At 36.3% G+C, this 20,655-nt stretch overlaps 1 protein-coding gene across 1 annotated transcript; it reads left to right on the top strand.

Annotated features, from left to right (window-relative positions):
* The first annotated feature begins 6,436 nt into the window (after positions 1–6,436).
* On the top strand, positions 6,437–9,998 carry LOC121805080 (mannosyltransferase APTG1-like). The gene is made up of 9 exons (XM_042204849.1): positions 6,437–6,764; positions 6,845–6,962; positions 7,379–7,483; positions 7,573–7,859; positions 8,592–8,873; positions 8,962–9,151; positions 9,217–9,368; positions 9,455–9,617; positions 9,721–9,998. The coding sequence occupies exons 1-9, from the start codon at positions 6,526–6,528 to the stop codon at positions 9,802–9,804; spliced, it is 1,620 nt and encodes a 539-aa protein (XP_042060783.1). The 5' UTR covers positions 6,437–6,525; the 3' UTR covers positions 9,805–9,998.
* The last annotated feature ends 10,657 nt before the right edge of the window (positions 9,999–20,655 follow it).

Genomic DNA, 20,655 nt, shown 5'->3' with positions numbered 1-20,655 from the left:
CCATGTCTTTCATGTCAAAGTTTCTCTTTAACATGGCCTTTGTATCGTTAATTACTTGAGTATTGCTCCCCAAGATTAACATATCGTCAACGTATAGACACACTATAACATGGCCGTTATTAGTGCTCTTGATGTAGACACATTTGTCGCACTCGTTGATTTTAAACCCATTTGATAACATCACATTATCAAACTTCAAGTGCCATTGCAATGGCGCTTGTTTTAATCCATATAAGGACTTTACGAGCTTGCATACCTTTTTCTCTTGTCCAGGTACTACAAACCCTTCGGGTTGTTCCATATATATTTCATCTTCTAGTTCACCATTTAGAAACGCGGTCTTTACATCCATTTGATGAATCTCAAGATTGTGCAATGCAGCAATAGCGAGAAGCACTCGGATAGATGTAATCCTTATTACATGTGAATAGGTATCGAAGAAGTCATGTCCTTCCTTTTGTTTAAAACCCTTTACTACTAATCGGGCTTTATACGTATTCACTGTTCCATTGGCCTTAAATTTCCTTTTAAGTACCCATTTGCAACCTAGCGGTTTCGCACCTTCAGGTAGATCTACCAACACCCAAGTGTGGTTTAGCAAAATTGAATCTATTTCGCTTTGAACAGCTTCTTTCCAATGCAACTCGCCTAGGCCATCGAAGGCTACTTTTATAGATGTTGGTTCTTCATCTAACATAAAAGCAATGTAGTCAGGACCAAATGTTTTTGGTGTTCTGACTCTATTACCACGTCTTAGTACTGTATCCTTTGGATCGGGCCTTGCACGCTTGCGCGATTCAGGTTCCTCATCCGCCGATTTAGAACTAGTGGCTTCTTCTTCCACTGGTTTAGAACTAGTGGCTTCTTCAATTCTTGTCTCAGAATTGATTGAGACTTTTTTCTTGTCTTTGCAAGGAAATGTATTTTCGAGAAATACAGCATTCCTCGACTCAATTGTTGTTCCTACTGTGATAGTCGATATTTCAGACTTGTGAACAATAAATCGATATGTACTACTGTTAAGTGCATATCCAATGAAGATGCAATCAACCGTTTTAGGTCCGATTGTAACTTCTTTGGGCGGAGGAACCATCACCTTTGCCAAACACCCCCACACTTTGAGGTATTTGTATGATGGCTTCCTTCCCTTCCACAACTCATAAGGAGTAACATCTTTTCCTTTGAGAGGGATTTTATTCAAGATATAGTTGGCTGTCAAAACAGCTTCCCCCCACATGTTATGTGGTAATCCTGAAGTCAGAAGCAATGCATTCATCATCTCTTTTAGAGTTCGATTTTTGCGTTCTGCAACACCGTTAGATTGTGGTGAATATGGAGCAGTTGTTTGATGAATTATACCACTTGCGTTCCATAACTCCTCAAACGGGGCTACATATTCACCTCCTCTATCGCTTCGAATCGTTTTGATTTTACAACCAAGTTGATTCTCAACTTCGTTCTTATAATTTTTGAACGCTTCTATTGCTTCATCTTTACTTCTTAAAAGATAAATGTAGCAATACCTTGTGCAATCATCTATGAAAGTGATAAAGTACTTTTTACCACCTCTAATTTGCACCATCTTTAAATCACATGCATCTGTGTGAATTAATTCAAGGGGTTTTGTGCTTCGTTCAACTGAGTGAAACGGCAACTTAGTCATTTTTGCTTCAAGACAAATTTCACATTTATCTTGGGTATCCACTTCATTAGCCTTTAGTAAATCTAAATTCACTAATCTTTTAATGGCTTTTGAATTTACTTGTCCCAATCTACAATGCCATAAATTTGAAGACTCGGTCAAATAAGAGGAAGTAGATGCTTTATTATTATTAGCCAATGGCTTTGCAACACTGCGAGTTGCCACACTAAGCTTGAAAAGCCCATCGGTTACATAACCTTTTCCGAGGGATTTTCCAAACTTATACAAAGCAAACCTATCAAACTCAAATACAAGTTTAAACCCCTTATTAACTAGTATTGATCCTGACACTAGGTTCTTGCGGATGTCCGGGACATGCAGCACATCCTTCAACGTTATTGTGACGCCAGACGTCATCATGAGGATCACATTTCCGATGCCAAGGACTTCGGAGGATGCTTGATTCCCCATGTTGATCTTCCTTCCTTCAACCGCGGTGTAGGAGGCAAACTTGCTCCTATCTGAGCAGACATGAGTAGTAGCGCCGGTGTCGATGTACCAGCCACCCTTGTTATCAACAAGGTTAACCTCTTCAGTGATCACAACAATAAGGTCGTTCTCGTCCTAGTCCTTGAACTCCTTCTCAACGACGTGGGCAGCCGGCTTCTTTTTATTGCTGCGGCAGTCATTTGCAAAGTGGTCTGGTTTGCCACATTTGTAGCAGTCGCCTTCAAACTTCTTTGAAGGCTGCTTTCCCTTCCCCTTGTCATTTGGACGGTTTGGGCGAGGGCGTTTGTTGGAGGGACCGCCCTGCTCCAATAGATTGCCTTTGGCTTCATTTGGGGTGAAGCCCTTAGCCTTTTGGTCACTTTTGCGCACATCAGCCTCAATGCGCAACTTCACGATCAAGTCTTCAAGGGTCATCTGCTTTCGCTTGTGCTTGAGATAGCTCTTGAAGTCCTTCCAGCTGGGAGGAAGCTTGTCAATGATCGTGCACCTTAGGAATTTATCGGGCAAGGTCATCCCTTCAGCCACTAGTGCGTGGATGATCATTTGGAGCTCTTGGACTTGCTCCATGACAGGTCGAGAATCGACCATCTTGTAGTCCATAAATTTAGAAGCTACAACTTGTTCAGTCCCTACAGTATTATCTATGCTATACTTCTTTTCTAGGTTTTCCCACATTTGTTTAGATGTGGTTACGTTGGAGTATACATTGTAGAGGCTATCATCTAATGCACTTAAAATAAAATTTTTACATAGATAATCCCCTTTTCTCCAAGCTTCATAGTCCGCCATGACTTCGAGCCTAGTCTCTTGGTCGCTTGGCGCAGACCGCTCGTTTTCCGTGAGGAAGTTGGCGACGCCCAATGTTGTCAAGTAGAACAACATCTTTTGGTACAACCGCTTGAAGTCAGATCCTCCAAACTTTGGTGGTTTCTAGGCAGGTGGCATCATTCTTGGTGCCAAAGGTGCCACACTTGGTCCATGGAAGGAACCAATTCCGTTGCCCCCGAAGGAGCCAACAACATGGTTAGGCATAGAGCCCCCACCATTCATGTTGGGCATAGAGCCCGCCATGGTCGTACCAGCCCCGAAGGGACTAGCACCCGCATGAGACCCGAAGGCCCCAACATTCGTGTGAGACCCGAAGGCCCCAACACTCGATCCATTAAAGGATCCGAAGGAACCACTAAAAGTGGAACCAACCGAACCACCAAAGGTGGAACCAGTGGATGCCCCGAAAGGGTTGTCCCAAACCCATGGGACAGTTGAAGAGGCGGCTGGGAAGCCGGGGGTTGGCATCATCGAGGAGATCGATGAAGTGTTGACCGGTTCAGTGGTCGCCATGGTGGAGGAAATGGCGGCGGCGGTGGTGGTAGCAACGGTGCTGGACTAAGTCGACATCTCCAGCAAAGGTGTTAAATGTTTCGAAAGTTTTTAGGTTCAGTTTAGTGTCCAAATTCCTTCAAAAGCAAGTTTTATCTCGTCTTGCGATTGTTGGTTTCAGGGATTACAAGAGATAAAAGCCGGGCGTAATACAAACCCAAAGAAGGAATACAAAAGGAGAAACTGAACTAAAAATTACAACTGGAAATGAAATAGTAACCGTGAATAAGTTTAGCCGAGTCGAGGAGGCCTCTTCCCGCAAGACGAGATACGCCCGGTAGTGCTCTCGGTTTGGCGTGTCGTCCCCAAAGATAAAACGGCTACGTCTCTGGTGATGCAGCACCGCAATCAACAGAGCTCCGGCGAACTGGATGGAGGAGAGGACAGAGCTTCGACAGAAAGACAATGCAGAGAGAGAGAGAGAGCTTATGCTTGTGTAATGTGTGTATAATGCAGTGGAATGGCTAGCCTATTTATAGGCCAAACCACCATGTAGGGGTCAACCAAGTCATGAATGCTCATCATGGCAGATTCGTAACCGCCGACGGTTACGAGCGTGTGGCAGGAGTGTGCCTTTCGCGTGCGGAGCGTGTGCTTTTCTCACGTGGCAGCTCTGACTGTGCCACGCTTGACGACGTGTCAAGCCACTTAGATTGCTGACTCTGCGGTGGTATAAAAAGACTAAGTTTGGCCTAAGCACCAAGCCCAAAGACCAATTGTCAAGATCCAAGTCCAAGATCAAGATCGGGATCGGGACCGGGCCCGCAGCCGCGGCCGCGAGCACGGGCACGGGCGGCGGCTCGCGTGTGCGCGCGTGTGGGTTCTTTCACCCATCTTGGTCCACTATAATTATTAAGTAACATAAAGTCACTTAATTTAAACATATTAAAATATGTGTTACTTCTCCTATGTGGGATAATTAACACTAGTTAATTATTCCCTAAGCTCCAACTTCATGCTTTAATTAAAAGCTAATTATGCCCAACTTTAATCCACCATTTCTCACTCACCGGAAATCGGATTTGAGAATGTGAATATACTACATTTATCTACGTAAAATGTAGATCGACGCTATATCATTTAATTTCACAAAATTAAATGTCTCGTCACTTTTATTATTTAGTCAAAATCCATTGACCAGGTATATTTAATCCATGATTTTTACGGAAAGTCAGCCACCAGCACTAACCGATGAATTCATATCATATGTGAAACTTTAATATATACTACTACATTGAAAGTTACGATTTGTGGGGGTTCCACATATTACACATATAGTTAGAGGTGTTGGTTTATATAGCATTCATACTTGTACAAATAATAATAGCACAAATAGTTAGAGGTGTTGGTTTATCAATAGTTTTATTTAGAGCTCAGTTGATAATAGCAACTTCTATCTGTTCCACATTTTAAACTTTGATCTTGATGGAAAATATGGTAAATATATGTTGGCAAATATGCTAAAAAAGTGAAACAATCTTTGGCAATTTTACTTCCTCTGTCCCGTAATAGATGTCACACATTCCTTTTTAATTTATCCCACAAAGATGTCGCGTTTTTTTTAAAAAAATTATCTCACATTTGTATAAATATAGTACTATTTTTTCACTCCATTTAACACCCAAAACAACATTTTCTAAAATACTGTGTCATTATCCAAGTATGTCATTTATTATGGGACGGATGAAGTATTAATTAGTCGTCAAATCATTGTAATAGTAGTTGATATTTATATGTAATTTATATACTATTGTAATCGGTTCTCCTTTAATCCCTATTTAAAGTAGAAGTAAACTTCTTTGTAATCTTATCAGATCCCTAATAGCATCTCCAAATAAAGAATTAAAGTTTTACAACTATCATATTTATCTTTTTTTCATGAAAAATCAATTTTCAATGACAAAGGTATTATACATTTTTCTTATTTTAAATAGGTATCTTTACCTCTCAATCAATGGAGAATTAAAATCTTTTAACTATCATATTTGTCTTATTTTTAAGAAAAATCATTATCCAATGAGAGAGGTATTTGAGAAGTTATTATATTTTTATGTTTTGGAATACATCTTGTACTTTTTTATTTTTAGAAAATAATTTATCTTTCTATATACTTTTCCCTTTGGAATTTGTTACTTTTAAAAAGGGTATATTTCCCTTTTTGAAAAGGTAAATAGAAGATATACATTTTTTATATACCTTTTTCCCTTAGAATATCTCCATGGGGAGAGGTATATGAGAGACAAAGTCTTATAACTACTATATTTGTCTTTTTTTCATGAAAAATCATTCTAAAGGGGAATGTATTATACTTTTATGTTTTAGAATGCATCTTGTACTATTTTTTTTATTTTAGAATATAATTTATTTTTTTATATACATTTTTTAAAATTTATTACTTTTTGAAAGGGTATATATCCAATTTCGAGAATGGTAATTATATATACCTTACACCTGAAATGCTCTAAATCATACTTCCTTTATCTCAAGGTAGTTGAGTCTATTTCTTTTTGGATTGTTCCAAGGTTGTTTGTTTTTTTTTGGCAAAAACTTTTTCCTTTCTCATACTTTACTATTTTTTCATCTTTCTTACTGTATTCCCTTTCTTACATTATTGTCCTCACTTTAAACTTTAATATATTAGTTTTTTAAATCTTGTGCCCGGAAGAAATGCCTCAACTATCTTGGGACGGAGGGAAGTGTAATAGTAATTCTATGTTAAATGCATGAATTGATTTTTAAAATAGCCTGATATAATGCAAAAATAAAATTACTACTCCCTATTAGTATGATGAAAAGAAAAGCAACTTTGTGCAATCGAAATGACCATCACGATTAACGAACATAACTAATCGCACATAAATATTGAAGATTAATTTGACGAAAGCCAAATATTCTCAAGAAACAAATAAAGGACAAACAATATCTGAAATAAAAATCCCATTCGGGCGACGTTTTACGATCCAATCAATCGGTAAAAGAGAAAATTAGGAAAAATGAAGAGAAGGAAAAACTGTGAAACCCATTCATCCGTTGAAGAAGAAGAAGAAGAAGAAGATGACGATGATGACACCAAAAAATTCTCCTCCAAAAACCCTGATTCGCAACGATCTCTACCCAAAATATTTATTTTCTGTTTGATTGCGCGCATTATCAATTCGTTGCTCGTGCAGACGTACTTCAATCCGGATGAACACTGGCAAGCTCTTGAAATAGCCCATCGAATTTCGTTTGGGTAAATCTCTCTCTCACACACAACTACACAAGCATAAATTTCACAGTTCTTCTCTTTGAATTGTTGATTGAAAATGTTAGGTATGGGCATCTGACATGGGAATGGGAAAAGGGAATAAGGAGCTACTTGCATCCACTTATCTTTGCTGCTCTGTATAAAGTTCTTGCCTTTCTTCATCTTGATTCTCACTGGTTCATGGTACACTATTAATTTCTTGCAATTCAACATTTTGCAAAACTTCAATTTCTTTTTCGTGTTACATACTCCCTTCAACCCATAGAAATAGGCTAATTGAGGGTGGCACAAGTTTTAATGCGTAATTGGTAAATTAAGAGAGAAAGAGAAAAAGTAGTTGAAATAATTTAGCAGATGGTAGGACCTATAAATGATAAAGTTAAAGAGAACGTGAAAAGGTTTCCATAAATGGATATAAACTATTTCTATGGGACGGACGAAAAAGGAAATTCAGCCTATTTTCTAAGGGACGGAGGGAGTATTGCGTTTTACTACCTTTTACTAGTACTGCAGTATTTTTTTTATTTTATTGGTTATTCTACATTCTGCTTGCACTGGTTTTGTTGTAAAATGTGTGGCATTGATGTGATCTTGCACAGATAAGGTCTCCTCGGCTGTTGCAGTCGATATTTGCTTCTTTTGGTGATCTCTACGTGTACAAATTTTCTCGAGTTCTGTTTGGTGGTAGTGTTGCTGAATGGGCTGTATCCTTGCTTTGCTTCAATGGTTTTTCTATGCTTCCAAAACTGTTTTTTAATGGAGTACAGATTTGTGCTACTTAACTCTTTGACAGCTCTTTGCACAGCTAAGCAACTGGTTCTTGTTTTACTGCATGCCTCGTACCTTTTCTAATAGTTTAGAAACCGTTCTCACAATTGTGAGTTTATACTACTGGCCCTGCTTGAGAGGGACAGCCACTGCACTTCCATCTGGTTCAAGAAAGTATGCCCTGGCTATAGCGGCAATAGCATGTGCCGTTCGCCCTACAAGTGCTATCACATGGATTTATGTTGGCTGTCTGGAGCTATTTTCAACGCGTAGTAAGCTAAAGTTTCTTCTTCTCGAGGTTGTTCCTATTGGGTAAGTATGCTAACAACCATACATGTTTGTTTTATGTTTCTTTGTGCTTAGATCTTAAGGGTTACTATAAAAGCTTTTGCAAAATAGTGCTTCTTATTTTTGGAAATAGCTCAATTATTCTTCAACGCACCTCTACATGGGAGATGCCATAGATTAGTGTGTTCATATTGAAGTTTGGATTATTGCCCTGTTGCTTAATCACATAATGTTTTTGAGAGAGAGCCTCTCGTTTTGGAACCATGTTAAACAGTTAGCGGCTGTAAACTATAAAGGTGATTGGCCATTAATCATTTGGAACCATGTTGGAGATCATTATGACACTACCGACATTAATGAACATAAAGACAGCATTCTGCGATTAACTCTGGATTATTATGTTTTGAGAAAGCCGACTTAAGTTACAGACTTACAGTATCTTTGGACGTGATCAAGATACTTCGCTATGAGATGTTTAGAGCCAAGTATTAAGATAACTTATGTTAGTTTATGTTTTGTCTCTCAAATGAAGGTTATTGCTACATGTCTTTTGACATCCGAACTGTGTAGATAACCGATTTGACTTTCCTGTTGTTCTTGTCCTTTTAAGCACCACCAGCAGATGCTCATATGTGCGTAAACCACTTATAGGCAATTGTTTTGAATTAAATTCTAGCTGTTTTATTTCTGTGATTATCTTGTAAAGAAAGGCCTTCATGTTTTCCATTTATTTTGAAATCGTTATCTTTGTATCAGGGGGATTGTGCTTGGTCTTACATTCTTATTGGATTATCAGTTCTATGGGTCAAGGGTGATTGTTCCTCTTAACTTTCTGAAGTTCAATTTCTTGTCATCTGGTGGAGACTATTATGGAACGCATCCATGGCACTGGTATTTGACACAAGGATTCACTGTTATGCTCTTTACATACATACCGTTTACTATTGCGGGCATTGTTAAGTCCAAAGAGTGGAAGCTTCCTGGATTGGTCCTATGGCTTCTGGGAATTTATAGCCTCCTTGGCCACAAAGAGTTCAGGTACCTTTGTTTTAATGACATTTTGCGATCGCATCTAAAGCGCTTTGCCCATTAATGCCTCTAATTATCTTCAGACTCCAACTATCAGGTTTGTTCTTCCTGTGCTTCCAGTAGCGTTGATGTTCTCGGGTTATTCACTAGCCAAGCTAGGACGAGCAGAGATATCAAAAGGAGATTCAAATTCCCATATTAGGCGCACCCCGAAGCTGGAATTGGCAGTCCTTTTCCTGCTTGTAACTAACGTCCCAATGGCGTTATATATGAGCATGATCCATCAGGTACGTCGATGTTTCTGTCACTGAGGATGGTTTTGCTTTTACCTGCTAACATCCGCAGTCCGCAGAGAGGAGCTGAGGATGTCATGAACTATCTCGCGGAGGAGGCCATGAAGAATAATGTCAAAGGCATCCTTTTTCTAACGCCTTGCCATGCTACACCATACTACTCCACTCTGCATCGCAACCTTCCAATGCGTTTCTTGGACTGTACACCAAGGTGAGAATGTGAAATCCGAAAGTTCGAAATCTAATACTCTACTCACATGCAACTCTCTTTATTTACTCCACCATTGCTCTGAACAGTGATGAAAAAGGAATCTTGGACGAGTCTGAACAATTTTTAGGGGACCCCGCTGGTTTCGCTACAAAGTTGGCCCAAACTTGGAACCGACCGAGCCACATTGTTGTATTTGATGCAGAAGAGAAGCCATTGAAGGAGTTTCTAGCGTCACATAATTTCAAGAAGGTCTGACATTTCAATGAGTTCTATTGTCTCATCTTTCTTAGATATGTCTGACTCGTAGATTTGGACGTTTTGAGGTTGACAGACTGAACTCATAAACTTGCAGATTCGAAGATTCTTTCACTCTCATTTTAAGGTGGATAGAGAGTTGCAAGCATCTGTGGTTTTGTATGGTTTTCATGGCCATTGAATTGGTGATGGTGGCTGAACAAGTCAAGAATTATTGGTGATGGCCACTTTTTTTGGGGTGATTAATTTGACAATTTCGTCATTTTACAATAGCTGAATCCAAATATTATTCTTTTTATTTTTCCTACAAATCGATTGTAATTTTGAATAATATTGAAAGTTATATATAAGAGAGCCATATACTTAGATTTTCAATCTATGCCCATAAATCTATATCTATGCCACTATAAAAAGAGTTTATTTTACAAAATATATCAGTATCATATACTCCTATTTAGCGATCCAGGAATTTTAGTTCGGGGGTACGAAGTTGTACAACAAATGATTATGATATGAATAAAATAGCATTAAATATTAAAATAATTTAAAATAGAAAGAATTTTTTTTATTTGAGGTACAAGTTGTACTAAACGTAATAATATATAAAATGATAAAAATAATAGTATAATATAAAAAATTCAAAGCATTTAATAAAAGCAAGATTATTTTTATTTAAAGTATGAATTTTACTACAAATAATATCACATAAAATGATGAAAAAAGTAGTAATAGAGTATATTATAAAATCAAAGCAATTAAAAAATAATAGAGCATAATATGGGAAATCAAAATCATTAAGGCAGTAGTAAACAGCCTAATATCTATAAAAGAAAATAGGACTTCAAATAATTACAAAACTAAAAAAACCAATTACAATACAAAAAAAAGAAAATATGACTACAGAAATAAAAGAAAATAAGAGTGCAAATTATTAGTACCAGGCTAACTAATAATAACATAACTGGAAAGGAGTGATAAAAATATAATAATGCAATGCATACCACAAAAACATTGAAAAGGAGAATAAAATTTCAAGGAATGTGCGCCTCAATAGAATCGAACCCGGGATAGGAGATAGAAAAAGTAAGGCAGTTGCCACCCGACCACCAAAGATTTATCGAATTGAATACTAAAAATAGTATTAACATTAGTATGAAGTTTGGGGGTACAGTGCCCCTTGTTCCCACTTGGATCCGCCAGTGCTATTTAGAGTGTCCACTATGGGACACCCGCGGCTATAGACGCGGGTTGGGGCGGTAGGCGGGCGAATTATAGTGGGGGAGTTGTCCGCCCCGGAGGCGGACGTGGGCGGGGTGGGCGGACGGGCGATCGGCGGCAGCGGGGCGAGGACGCGGGGGGGGGGGGGGGGACATAGCCGCGCCTATAGGCGCGGCGACTATAGTGTGATTATCCGCCGCGGCTATTGCGGCGTGATTTTAATTTTTTTCCTCTATAAATATCACTCCCCACCACCTATTTTTCACCATTTTCACAAAATCCATCCACTCACTATCTACACAACCACTCTCTAAAAAATGCACCGAGTAGACGGTGGCGGAGTTTTGTAGTTGTATTTTATTTTAATTATTCATTGTATAATTTTACCCCTTTGCAATACAACGAATATTCGGCCCTAATTACCTCGTATTCTAGTTATTTACACTGCGATTATTTAAATTACACTCGATTGAAACTAAAAAATATTTAAAAATGAAAATTGATTATAAAATTTGGGGGCTATTGGAGGTGTCCACTATAGTGGCGGAAATAGAATTTTGGAGCTATGGACAACAAAATTGGGGCTATGGACAAAAACTGGGGCGGGGCTATTGGGCGTGTCCGCCTTATAGGGGACACCCTTAGGGGCAATAATATGATACTTTTCACTGTTCCAAAATAAGAGTCTATTTTTGTAAAATAAATATGCCCATAGTAAAAGTCATTTTTAGTTTGAGTAAAGATTAATTAACAAAAATTGTATTTACAAAATGCCCTTAAATTTTAAAGCGGTTTTCTCATGACCTATTATCCCTTTACTTAATTGTCCTTTTGCTATATTTGCAAAGTTAATCAATATCAAATTACATTGATTATATATGGAAATGGAGTATGAAAATATTAAATACGGTCACTTCAAAAAAAGGTGCCATTTTTTGTAGAGAAATAGCATAAATTAGATTACACTAAGAAATTGGATGATAACACTATTATTTGCCTAAAGCATTAAGAAATACCATTTCCTTGGATGACAAAAGAATTAAGAATATAATAATAGAATAATTAAATGAAAAATACTATTATTATTTTGTTGGATGATAACACTAAAAAATTAAGTATTTATATGCATGTAGTCATTTTCATAACTTAAACTTTTAAGAATTATTTGATAATAAATTGATTGAATGTAAAATACTATTATTACTTTTTTAGATGATAACACTAATAAATTAAGTATATATATATATATATATATATATATATATATATATATATATATATATATATATATATATATAGGGATGTATTCATTTCCTTTTCCTATATTTCCTCCCTTTTCCTTCTTAATATCAGCCATTATATTAGAGAAATAGACGGTCAAGATCAACATTGGGTAATTAATCCCGTGTTGCATTATTTGTCCTATTTTGTGCATTATGAGGGTACAATAGTAATCTAATAATGGCTGGAAACCGCTACGAATAATGCACCACATGGTCACGAGTAATGCATATAATTGCCTATATAATGCACAATATGTGAACTGCAATGCATACGAACAAGATGTGTTGTGTTATGATGTTTGACACACGTTTCTTGTTTCCCCTAAGGGTTTAATAAGCTTAGGGGCTAGGGTATAGTACGTAGACATGTATGTAATCTTCACATGGTAACGAGTAATGGATATAATTGACTATATAATGCACAATTTGTGAACTGCAATGCATACGAACAAGATGTGCTGTGTTATGATGTTTGACACACGTTTCTTGTTTCCCCTAAGGCTTTAATAAGCTTAGGGGCTAGGGTATAGTACGTACGCATTAATAACAAATTATAAAACGATACGAATAATTCACCAAATTGTCACGAGTAATGGATGTTATTAACTATAAAATGCACAATATGTGAACTGCAATGCATACGAATAAGATGTACCATGTTATGATGTTTGACACACGTTTCTTGTTTCCCCTAAGGGTTTAATAAGCTTAGGGGCTAGGGTATAGTACGTAGACATTACTAACAAATTGTTGTTATTGGAATATACGTATATGCATTATTTGGTTTAGGTAGTGCATTATGTAGCTGTTAATTGTCATTATCTCAGTATATTATGCATTATTAGAGGTATTGTGTATATGGGTTAATCAACGGATTGAAGATTACATACGTGCATATAGTGATGTCTACGTACTATACCCTAGCCCCTAAGCTTATTAAACCCTTAGGGGAAACAAGAAACGTGTGTCAAACATCATAACATGGTACATCTTATTCGTATGCATTGCAGTTCACATATTGTGCATTATATAGTTAATAACATCCATTACTCGTGACAATTTGGTGAATTATTCGTATCGTTTTATAATTTGTTATTAATGCGTACGTACTATACCCTAGCCCCTAAGTTTATTAAACCCTTAGGGGAAACAAGAAACGTGTGTCAAACATAATAACACAGCACATCTTGTTCGTATGCATTGCAGTTCACAAATTGTGCATTATATAGTCAATTATATGCATTACTCGTTACCATGTGAAGATTACATACATGTCTACGTACCATACCCTAGCCCCTAAGCTTATTAAACCCTTAGGGGAAACAAGAAACGCGTGTCAAACATCATAACACAGCACATCTTGTTCGTATGCATTGCAGTTCACATATTGTGCATTATATAGGCAATTATATGCATTACTCGTGACCATGTGGTGCATTATTCGTAGCGGTTTCCAGCCATTATTAGATTACTATTGTACCCTCATAATGCACAAAATAGGACAAATAATGCAACACGGGATTAATTACACAATGTTGATCTGGACCGTCCATTTCTCTAATCTAATGGCTGATATTAAGAAGGAAAAATGAGGAAATATAGGAAAAGGAAATGAATACATCCCTATATATATATATATATGTAGATAGTCATTTTTATTATTTAGAATTATAAAAATAATTTAATAATAAAATAATTAGATATGAATGGCTATGATTATTTCGGTTGATGGTACACTAAGAAATTAAGTATATATACACACGTAGCCATTTTTGTATTTATTTAAAAATAAAATAATTGGATGTGAATGTCTATGATTAAATTGTTGGACAATGACACTAAAGAAACTAAGTATATATGCATGTAGTCACTTTTATAACTTATAATTATAAGAATTTAAAAATAATATTAATATTTCATTGGATGATAAAACCAATAAATTAAGTATATAATCATGTAGTCATTTATAACTTGAAATTTTCATAATTATTTATAATAAAATAATTGGATGTAAGTGACTATGATAATTTTGTTTGATGGTAACACTAAGAAATTAAGTATATATGTATTTAGTCATTATCATAATTGAGAAATTTAAAAATTATGTAATAATGAAATAATTGGATGTGAATGACTATGAATAAATTGTTGGATCACAACAATAAGAAATTAAGTATATATGTATATAGATGTTTTCATAACTTAGAATTTTAAGAATCATTTAATTATAAAATTATTGTAAGCGATATACTTTATTATGGAAATTTAGTATATACGCATATAGTCATTTTTAATGTAATATGGAAATTTAAAAATTATTTAATAATATAAAAAATACTGTATAAATTAGATGTGAATGACTATGATTATTTCGTGTGATGATAATACTATGAAATTAAGGAATCAACATAAACACATGAACTTAAAAATTAAAGAATCAGATTACTTTCCAGACAGAATCTTGTCAACCAAACATGACAAAAGAAATTAAGCATATATCCATGCAGTATTTTTTATAACTTAGAATTTTAAGAATTATTATTATTACTTTTTGGGATGATAAAACTAGGAAATCAAATATATATACATGTAATTCTTTTTATAACTAAGGATTTTAAAAATTATTTAATAATAAAATAATTGAATGTGAATGATGATTATTATTTTGTTGGATGATATTACTAAGAAATTAAGTATAAAAATATATTTAGTTATTTTAATAACTGAGAAATTAAGTCTACATGTACTTGTTTTTAAAACATTAGAATTTTAAGAATTATTTAACAATAAATAATTGAATGAGTATGACTATAACTATTTCGTTGGATGATACACTAATATATATACATGCAATCTTTTTTATAGTTGAATTTTAAGAATTATAAATAATTGGATGAGAATCATTATGATTATTTTGTTGGATGATAATACTAAGAAATTAAGTATATAAACATGCATTCTTTCCATAACTTAGAATTTTGAATATCATTTAATAACAAGGACACGCATGATTATTATTATTTTGTTAAATGATAATATTAAAAAATTTAAGTATATATGCATATAGCTTATTTGTAATTTAAAATTTTAAAAGTTATTGCATAATAAATAATTTGATGTCAATAACTATTAGATGAATAAAGTTAAAATTTAGTATTTTATCACATTTTACACAACGCAAATAATAAATAAACTTTTGTATTAGTTTTGAATATTAAATAAAATTCAGCATTGAGGTAAGTCAATTCAAATATTTTTAGTATTTTGCAAATTTGAAGGGATGAATTTAAATTTTGATAAAATGGTAAAGAAATATACTCATTCTTGTTGTTGGAGAAATAATTATGTAACGGTTAATCTACATAATTAATTACTAGTGTGATGTAGTAAATCATTCCTTAAATGTATATATGTTGATTGAAAACTTAATCTTTAATGATCAATAAAAGGGTAAGTATGTAATACAATACTTTAATTAATAATTATAAATGCAAAATAGCTAAAATGTCCAATTTTATATATACAATTTTTGTTAATTTATCACTACCTTTTTAGTTTCAAGGCAATGGGGAGCAATTTTCATGCTCTATTTTGAGTTTTGGAGTACTATCGGAGATGGTCAAAGAATATCTCTAACTATTTATACTAAACTTAAATTTATTTTAGTGTAAATGTAACTGCAAATAATAATTTTATTCCAACAATTTACACTAAAGTCAAACTTAAGAAAAAAATGTTCTCTATCCACTTAATTACTTTTTATACTCACAAAATTTGAGAAAGTTATTTAAGTTTGTTTTAGCGTAAACTAGAAAATGAGTATTTTTTGTTCAAAAACCCACAATGGCATGAGTTTTGCAGCTCTATTGGAGCTATTTGCCTATTCTATTTTGAGTTTTAGAGTATCATTTGAGATGGTTTAAGGTCATCCACAACTCCATTTTTTCATTACACTATTCATGGACTCCATATCACCTTTTATCTTATTTCTTACTAAAAAATTAGCTCACAAAATCTATCATTCATTCACTTAACTTTTTATGGATCCCACTTATTTGATATTTTCCTAACACCATGTCAATCATTTTTTTTCTCTGACTTTATATTTTAAGAATTTTCTAATTGTTGCAACTTATTTTGAAATTATGCGCAATTAGTGAAAAGTACTATCTCCGTTCCTGAAGATGATCCACTTTTCGTTTTAGTTTGTACTCTCTAAAATGATTTATTATTAAAAATAAAAACTCATTTACCTAACACACAAAATAAAATCACATAAATCTCATACCACCCAAGGAATGGGTCATCTTCCTTGGGACAGAGGGAGTACTTGACTAACATACCTATTGTGATTTTTAGGGTGCAATTTAAGTACACAAAACAAGTAATAATTCCCTAAAAATACTACTTCTGCAAGTATACAGACGTGCAATGCAGTATAAAATGAGTCGAATCCATAGGGAGAAGATTAATTGCTAAAACTAGTAAACCTAACTAAAAGCAGTACAATAGTTTAATTTTGGGTTTTTGATCAAGAGGCGAGTGAAGGACGAAACGAGAAGGAAAAATACAAGAGAATCATGATAAAGAGGGAAGACTACTCCTAACTTGTTCCGGGTTGCTTGTTCACATGAATCGTAAAGTCTAATTACTTTCCATTATTTATCGGGATCGTGTTGATTTTACGCTCTCACGCAGCTGATCACTGATCGTGAAATTTTACACCTATGTTAAGCTGGTCACGCTCTTAGGCTCTACTCACCAACCCGTCACTCCTACAGTAGCATAGTAAGCTCGGGATTGGCTTCCAAGAACGTTCAACACACAAGATCCACCCCGGACTATCCCTTGATCAATTTTAGCCTAGGGTTCCTTATCTATGCTAGCTCCCTACTCCAAGTTAAAGAGACATTGAAGTTAAGGCCATTACCAGATTAAGTTTCCTAGAAAAACCCAACACGGATTGAAGTAAACACATAGACAAGAACCAAAATACGGAAATCAATCAAAACACAATCATGGATCTATATTTACAAGCTTCCCTAACTAACTAGGAGTAATCCCTTAAATTTAGCTACTCATAGTGGGCAACAATACAAGAAAAAAAGTAAATGCTACCATATGGGGAAGATTAGGGAAGAATTAGCCTCAAGCTTCTTCTTCTTCCTCCCAAAAATGGACTCCGAGCCTCTTTCTCTCTCTAAAAATCACCTTCAGCCGCCAAAAGATGCCTTGGAAGTCGTGCCCTAGCTATTTAAATAGTTAGGACTTAAAAAACAGGCCCAATACCATTTGCCCGATCGGGCGATCTGCACAGTGCAAAATACCCGGTCGGGCGTTTTGTCTGACTCTCGACATGGTCGCGCGTTTAAACGTCCGGTCGCGCATTTTTCACTACATTACGCAGTCTTTGTAAAATAGATGTATCTTCTTCTAACGGGCTCCGATTGAGGCGTGCGAGGTATCCACGCGAAGCTCTTTCGAAGGTGAATGCAATGGTAGACTTGTAGAAGTATTTTAATTTAATCTTCAAGGGCTGATTACTGATCAGATTCAGACCTTTTTCCTTTCTCCTCTCTCTCTTTTAGAGCTTGGTCTTTTGTCGTATAATATATCAAAATGAGTCCATTTTTCACCTTAAAATGTGCGTTAAAATAATACAATAAAGGATTAAAATTTGATTCACATCAATACCCTTCAGAGGTTTGAAGGTATTTCAGGCAAAAAAATGGCCATAAAATGAAAAAATACTTCAAGTGATATTAAATCCAAATTGAAGGACCTTTGATGATATTTTTAAAGTTTTAGTATCTATTAAGTAATTGATATCAACCCATAGTTGAAGAACTAAAAAAATTGTTCACTCTGCATAAAATTGTACCAAATCAAATTTGCACAATATTAAAGTTGTAATTCAAACCCAAAATGAAAATATTTTTCTTCTACAATTTTTATATTTCTGAATTATGAAAATTTGATCATCATAATAGCACTACATGACAAAAAAAGAGATGAGAGAGAAGGGAGAAGACAGAGGAAAAAAGAAAATCTTTTATGCACTTTTATGGCTAAGGGGTAAAAATAAAAATTAAGGAACTTATAATAATATGCTTTCTAATTGAGAGACATTTGACGATAAATTTTTCTAATTCGAGGACCTAATAAGGTGCAAAATATATTTCCAAGGACCAAATTCAAAATTCACTTACGTTAAAACTTGTATTGTCCTTAATTCTTTATTTCCGAGGACATAAAGAGTACTACATTCTAACTTTCTCATTAATATGGCAGCGGAAGGTGGTGGTTGGATGCAGCGGCGGATGCAGGTGGGGTCGAGTGGGGTCGGCCGACCCCACCACCGGCCGTTGAGTTCGGGCGGGAAGCTTCTTTCATCAACTGCCGACCCCACAATGTTCACGTCTCCGCCCCAACGCAGTGTGAGAAATGAGAGCAGCGACAGCGACGCACCTCCGACGGACCTCAACTAGCCGATGTACGAGGATGAGAGTTCCGGCACACCGGTGTCCTCCCGGCGTCCCATTGGCAACAAGGCTGCCAAGAACAAGGGCAAGGCGAAGGCGACGACCTCACAGAACCCGGCCCAACCGCTGCCCCGACCCCGGCCCCGACTTCGGCTGCGGCACAAGCCTATGGGGAATTGGTGAGGGCCGGCAACCAGAGGACGTTGTTGGACACGCACAACGCCCTTAGGCTGACCGACGACTCGGATGAGGCCCAATACCTCAAGAAGATGATCGATAACCTCCAGCGGCAGTTGGGAATGCTTTAGACCAGCCTTTTATCCGTAGTGCACTTGTTTTTTATTTCCACTTTTATAACTTTTTTTTAATTAAGTAAATGAAGGATTTACCTTTAAATTGTGGTGCTGTTTTATTTATTTTGCTTGACATATTTGCAAACATAAACATTAAATACAAAATAGAAGTGAAAAGTATAGGGCGGACTATAGGGCATCCCACTACAGATGGAAGGGTAAGAGGATAAAATGCTGATGTGGCAAATGATAGAGCGCCCCATTGTGGATGCTCTAAATATAATTAAGTGAATCCATAATTTTAAATTAGTATATTAAAAGCTGGATTAATTATGGATTTATAAAATAATAATAATAATAATACAAATTACACTCCATTGAATACTTAAATATGTAAGAACCCTAAAATTGAGAATAAATAAAAAAAGTTGAGAGTCATATGTTGGAAAATTATTGTACTACTACTATTTTTTTTCCTTTCTTTTAGGATTCTGATTTTTTTTAAAATTTTGATATAAAAATTAAAAATAAACACTAAATTCTAAAAATTAAAACATCACACACACACACACATAAATATATATATATAGAGTAAGGGTATCCACTATAGTATAGCCGCGGCTATAGTCCCGGAGGGGGCGATCGCGGGGCGGCTTATAGTGGGGGCGACGTCCGCCCCGAAGCGGAAAAAAATAGGGCGGAAGGGCGAGCGGCGAGATATGTGCGAGGACGCGGCGGTCGCCCATCACCGCGCCTATCGACCCGCCGGTCGCCCCCTTCAATTTTTTTTTCTTTCGAAAATTAATCCTATAAATACCACTTCTCCACCATCCATTTACACCATTTTGACACACTCTCCATTCATTCACTATCTACACTTTCAGTCTCTAAAAATGCACGATGGAGACGACGAATCACCCGGCTCGCACGAATCGGGGTATGGCGGCAATCCTTCCCAGCCAACGGGATATGGCGGATATCCTTCTCAGCCGTCGGGATATGACAGCTATTCTTCTCAGCCGTCGGGATATGACAGCTCTCCGTCTCAGCCATGGAATTGGAGTCAATCTCCCCCACTGTGGGCATCGAGTCCAACTCCTCCCCCATCTCAGCCGTGGAGGTCTTCTCCCACGCCCCAACCTTTGCAAAGGAATCTGAGCCGCTCGGCGTTTGGAGATTACAGACCCAACCTCGACGCCCTTATCCATCCGCAACCGACCCGTTCAACAAGGATATATACTTGAACCTCATACGTCGGATCCAGCGCCGTCTACGATTGGCTGATGAGGCTCCTGGGGCAGCGGCGGCCGACTCAGCCACCGATTAGACGGTGGCGGCGTTTTTATTTGTATTTTGTTTGAAATGTTCGTTGTATAATTTTACCGTTGTCAATACAACGAATATTCGGTCCCAATTACCTCATTTTATAATTATTTAAATTCCAATGATTTTAAAATTAAAGGAAAAAATTAAAATGAAAATTGGTTTTAAAATTTCAGGGCTATTGGCAGTGTCCGCCTATAGTGGCGGAAACCTTATTTTTTGGGCTGACAAAAAAATTGGGGCTGTGGACAAAAAAGAGGGCATGGCTATTGGGTACGTCCGCTTACACTGAATACTCTAAGGGCTAATTGAGGGTAGAGAGTAGGCATGCACAAACCGACCCGGCCCGCGGTTAACCGGCGATTCGGAACCGCCGGTTCATGAACCGGAACCGGGCCCGAACCGGCGGGTTGAACCGGCAGAAGGGTCGCAG

The sequence above is a fragment of the Salvia splendens genome, chromosome 5, assembly GCF_004379255.2.
Source record: "Salvia splendens isolate huo1 chromosome 5, SspV2, whole genome shotgun sequence".
In the NCBI taxonomy this organism is placed as follows: domain Eukaryota; kingdom Viridiplantae; phylum Streptophyta; class Magnoliopsida; order Lamiales; family Lamiaceae; genus Salvia; species Salvia splendens.
This window is presented reverse-complemented; position numbering and strand designations above follow the sequence as displayed.

Excerpts from the sequence above, each read along its gene's own strand:
- LOC121805080 (XM_042204849.1), top strand. The coding sequence starts at position 6,526 with ATGAAGAGAAGGAAAAACTGTGAAACCCATTCATCCGTTGAAGAAGAA. Across the intron at positions 6,765-6,844 it reads GCCCATCGAATTTCGTTTGG|GTATGGGCATCTGACATGGG; the intron begins GTAAATCTCTCT and ends TGAAAATGTTAG. Across the intron at positions 9,618-9,720 it reads CGTCACATAATTTCAAGAAG|ATTCGAAGATTCTTTCACTC; the intron begins GTCTGACATTTC and ends ATAAACTTGCAG.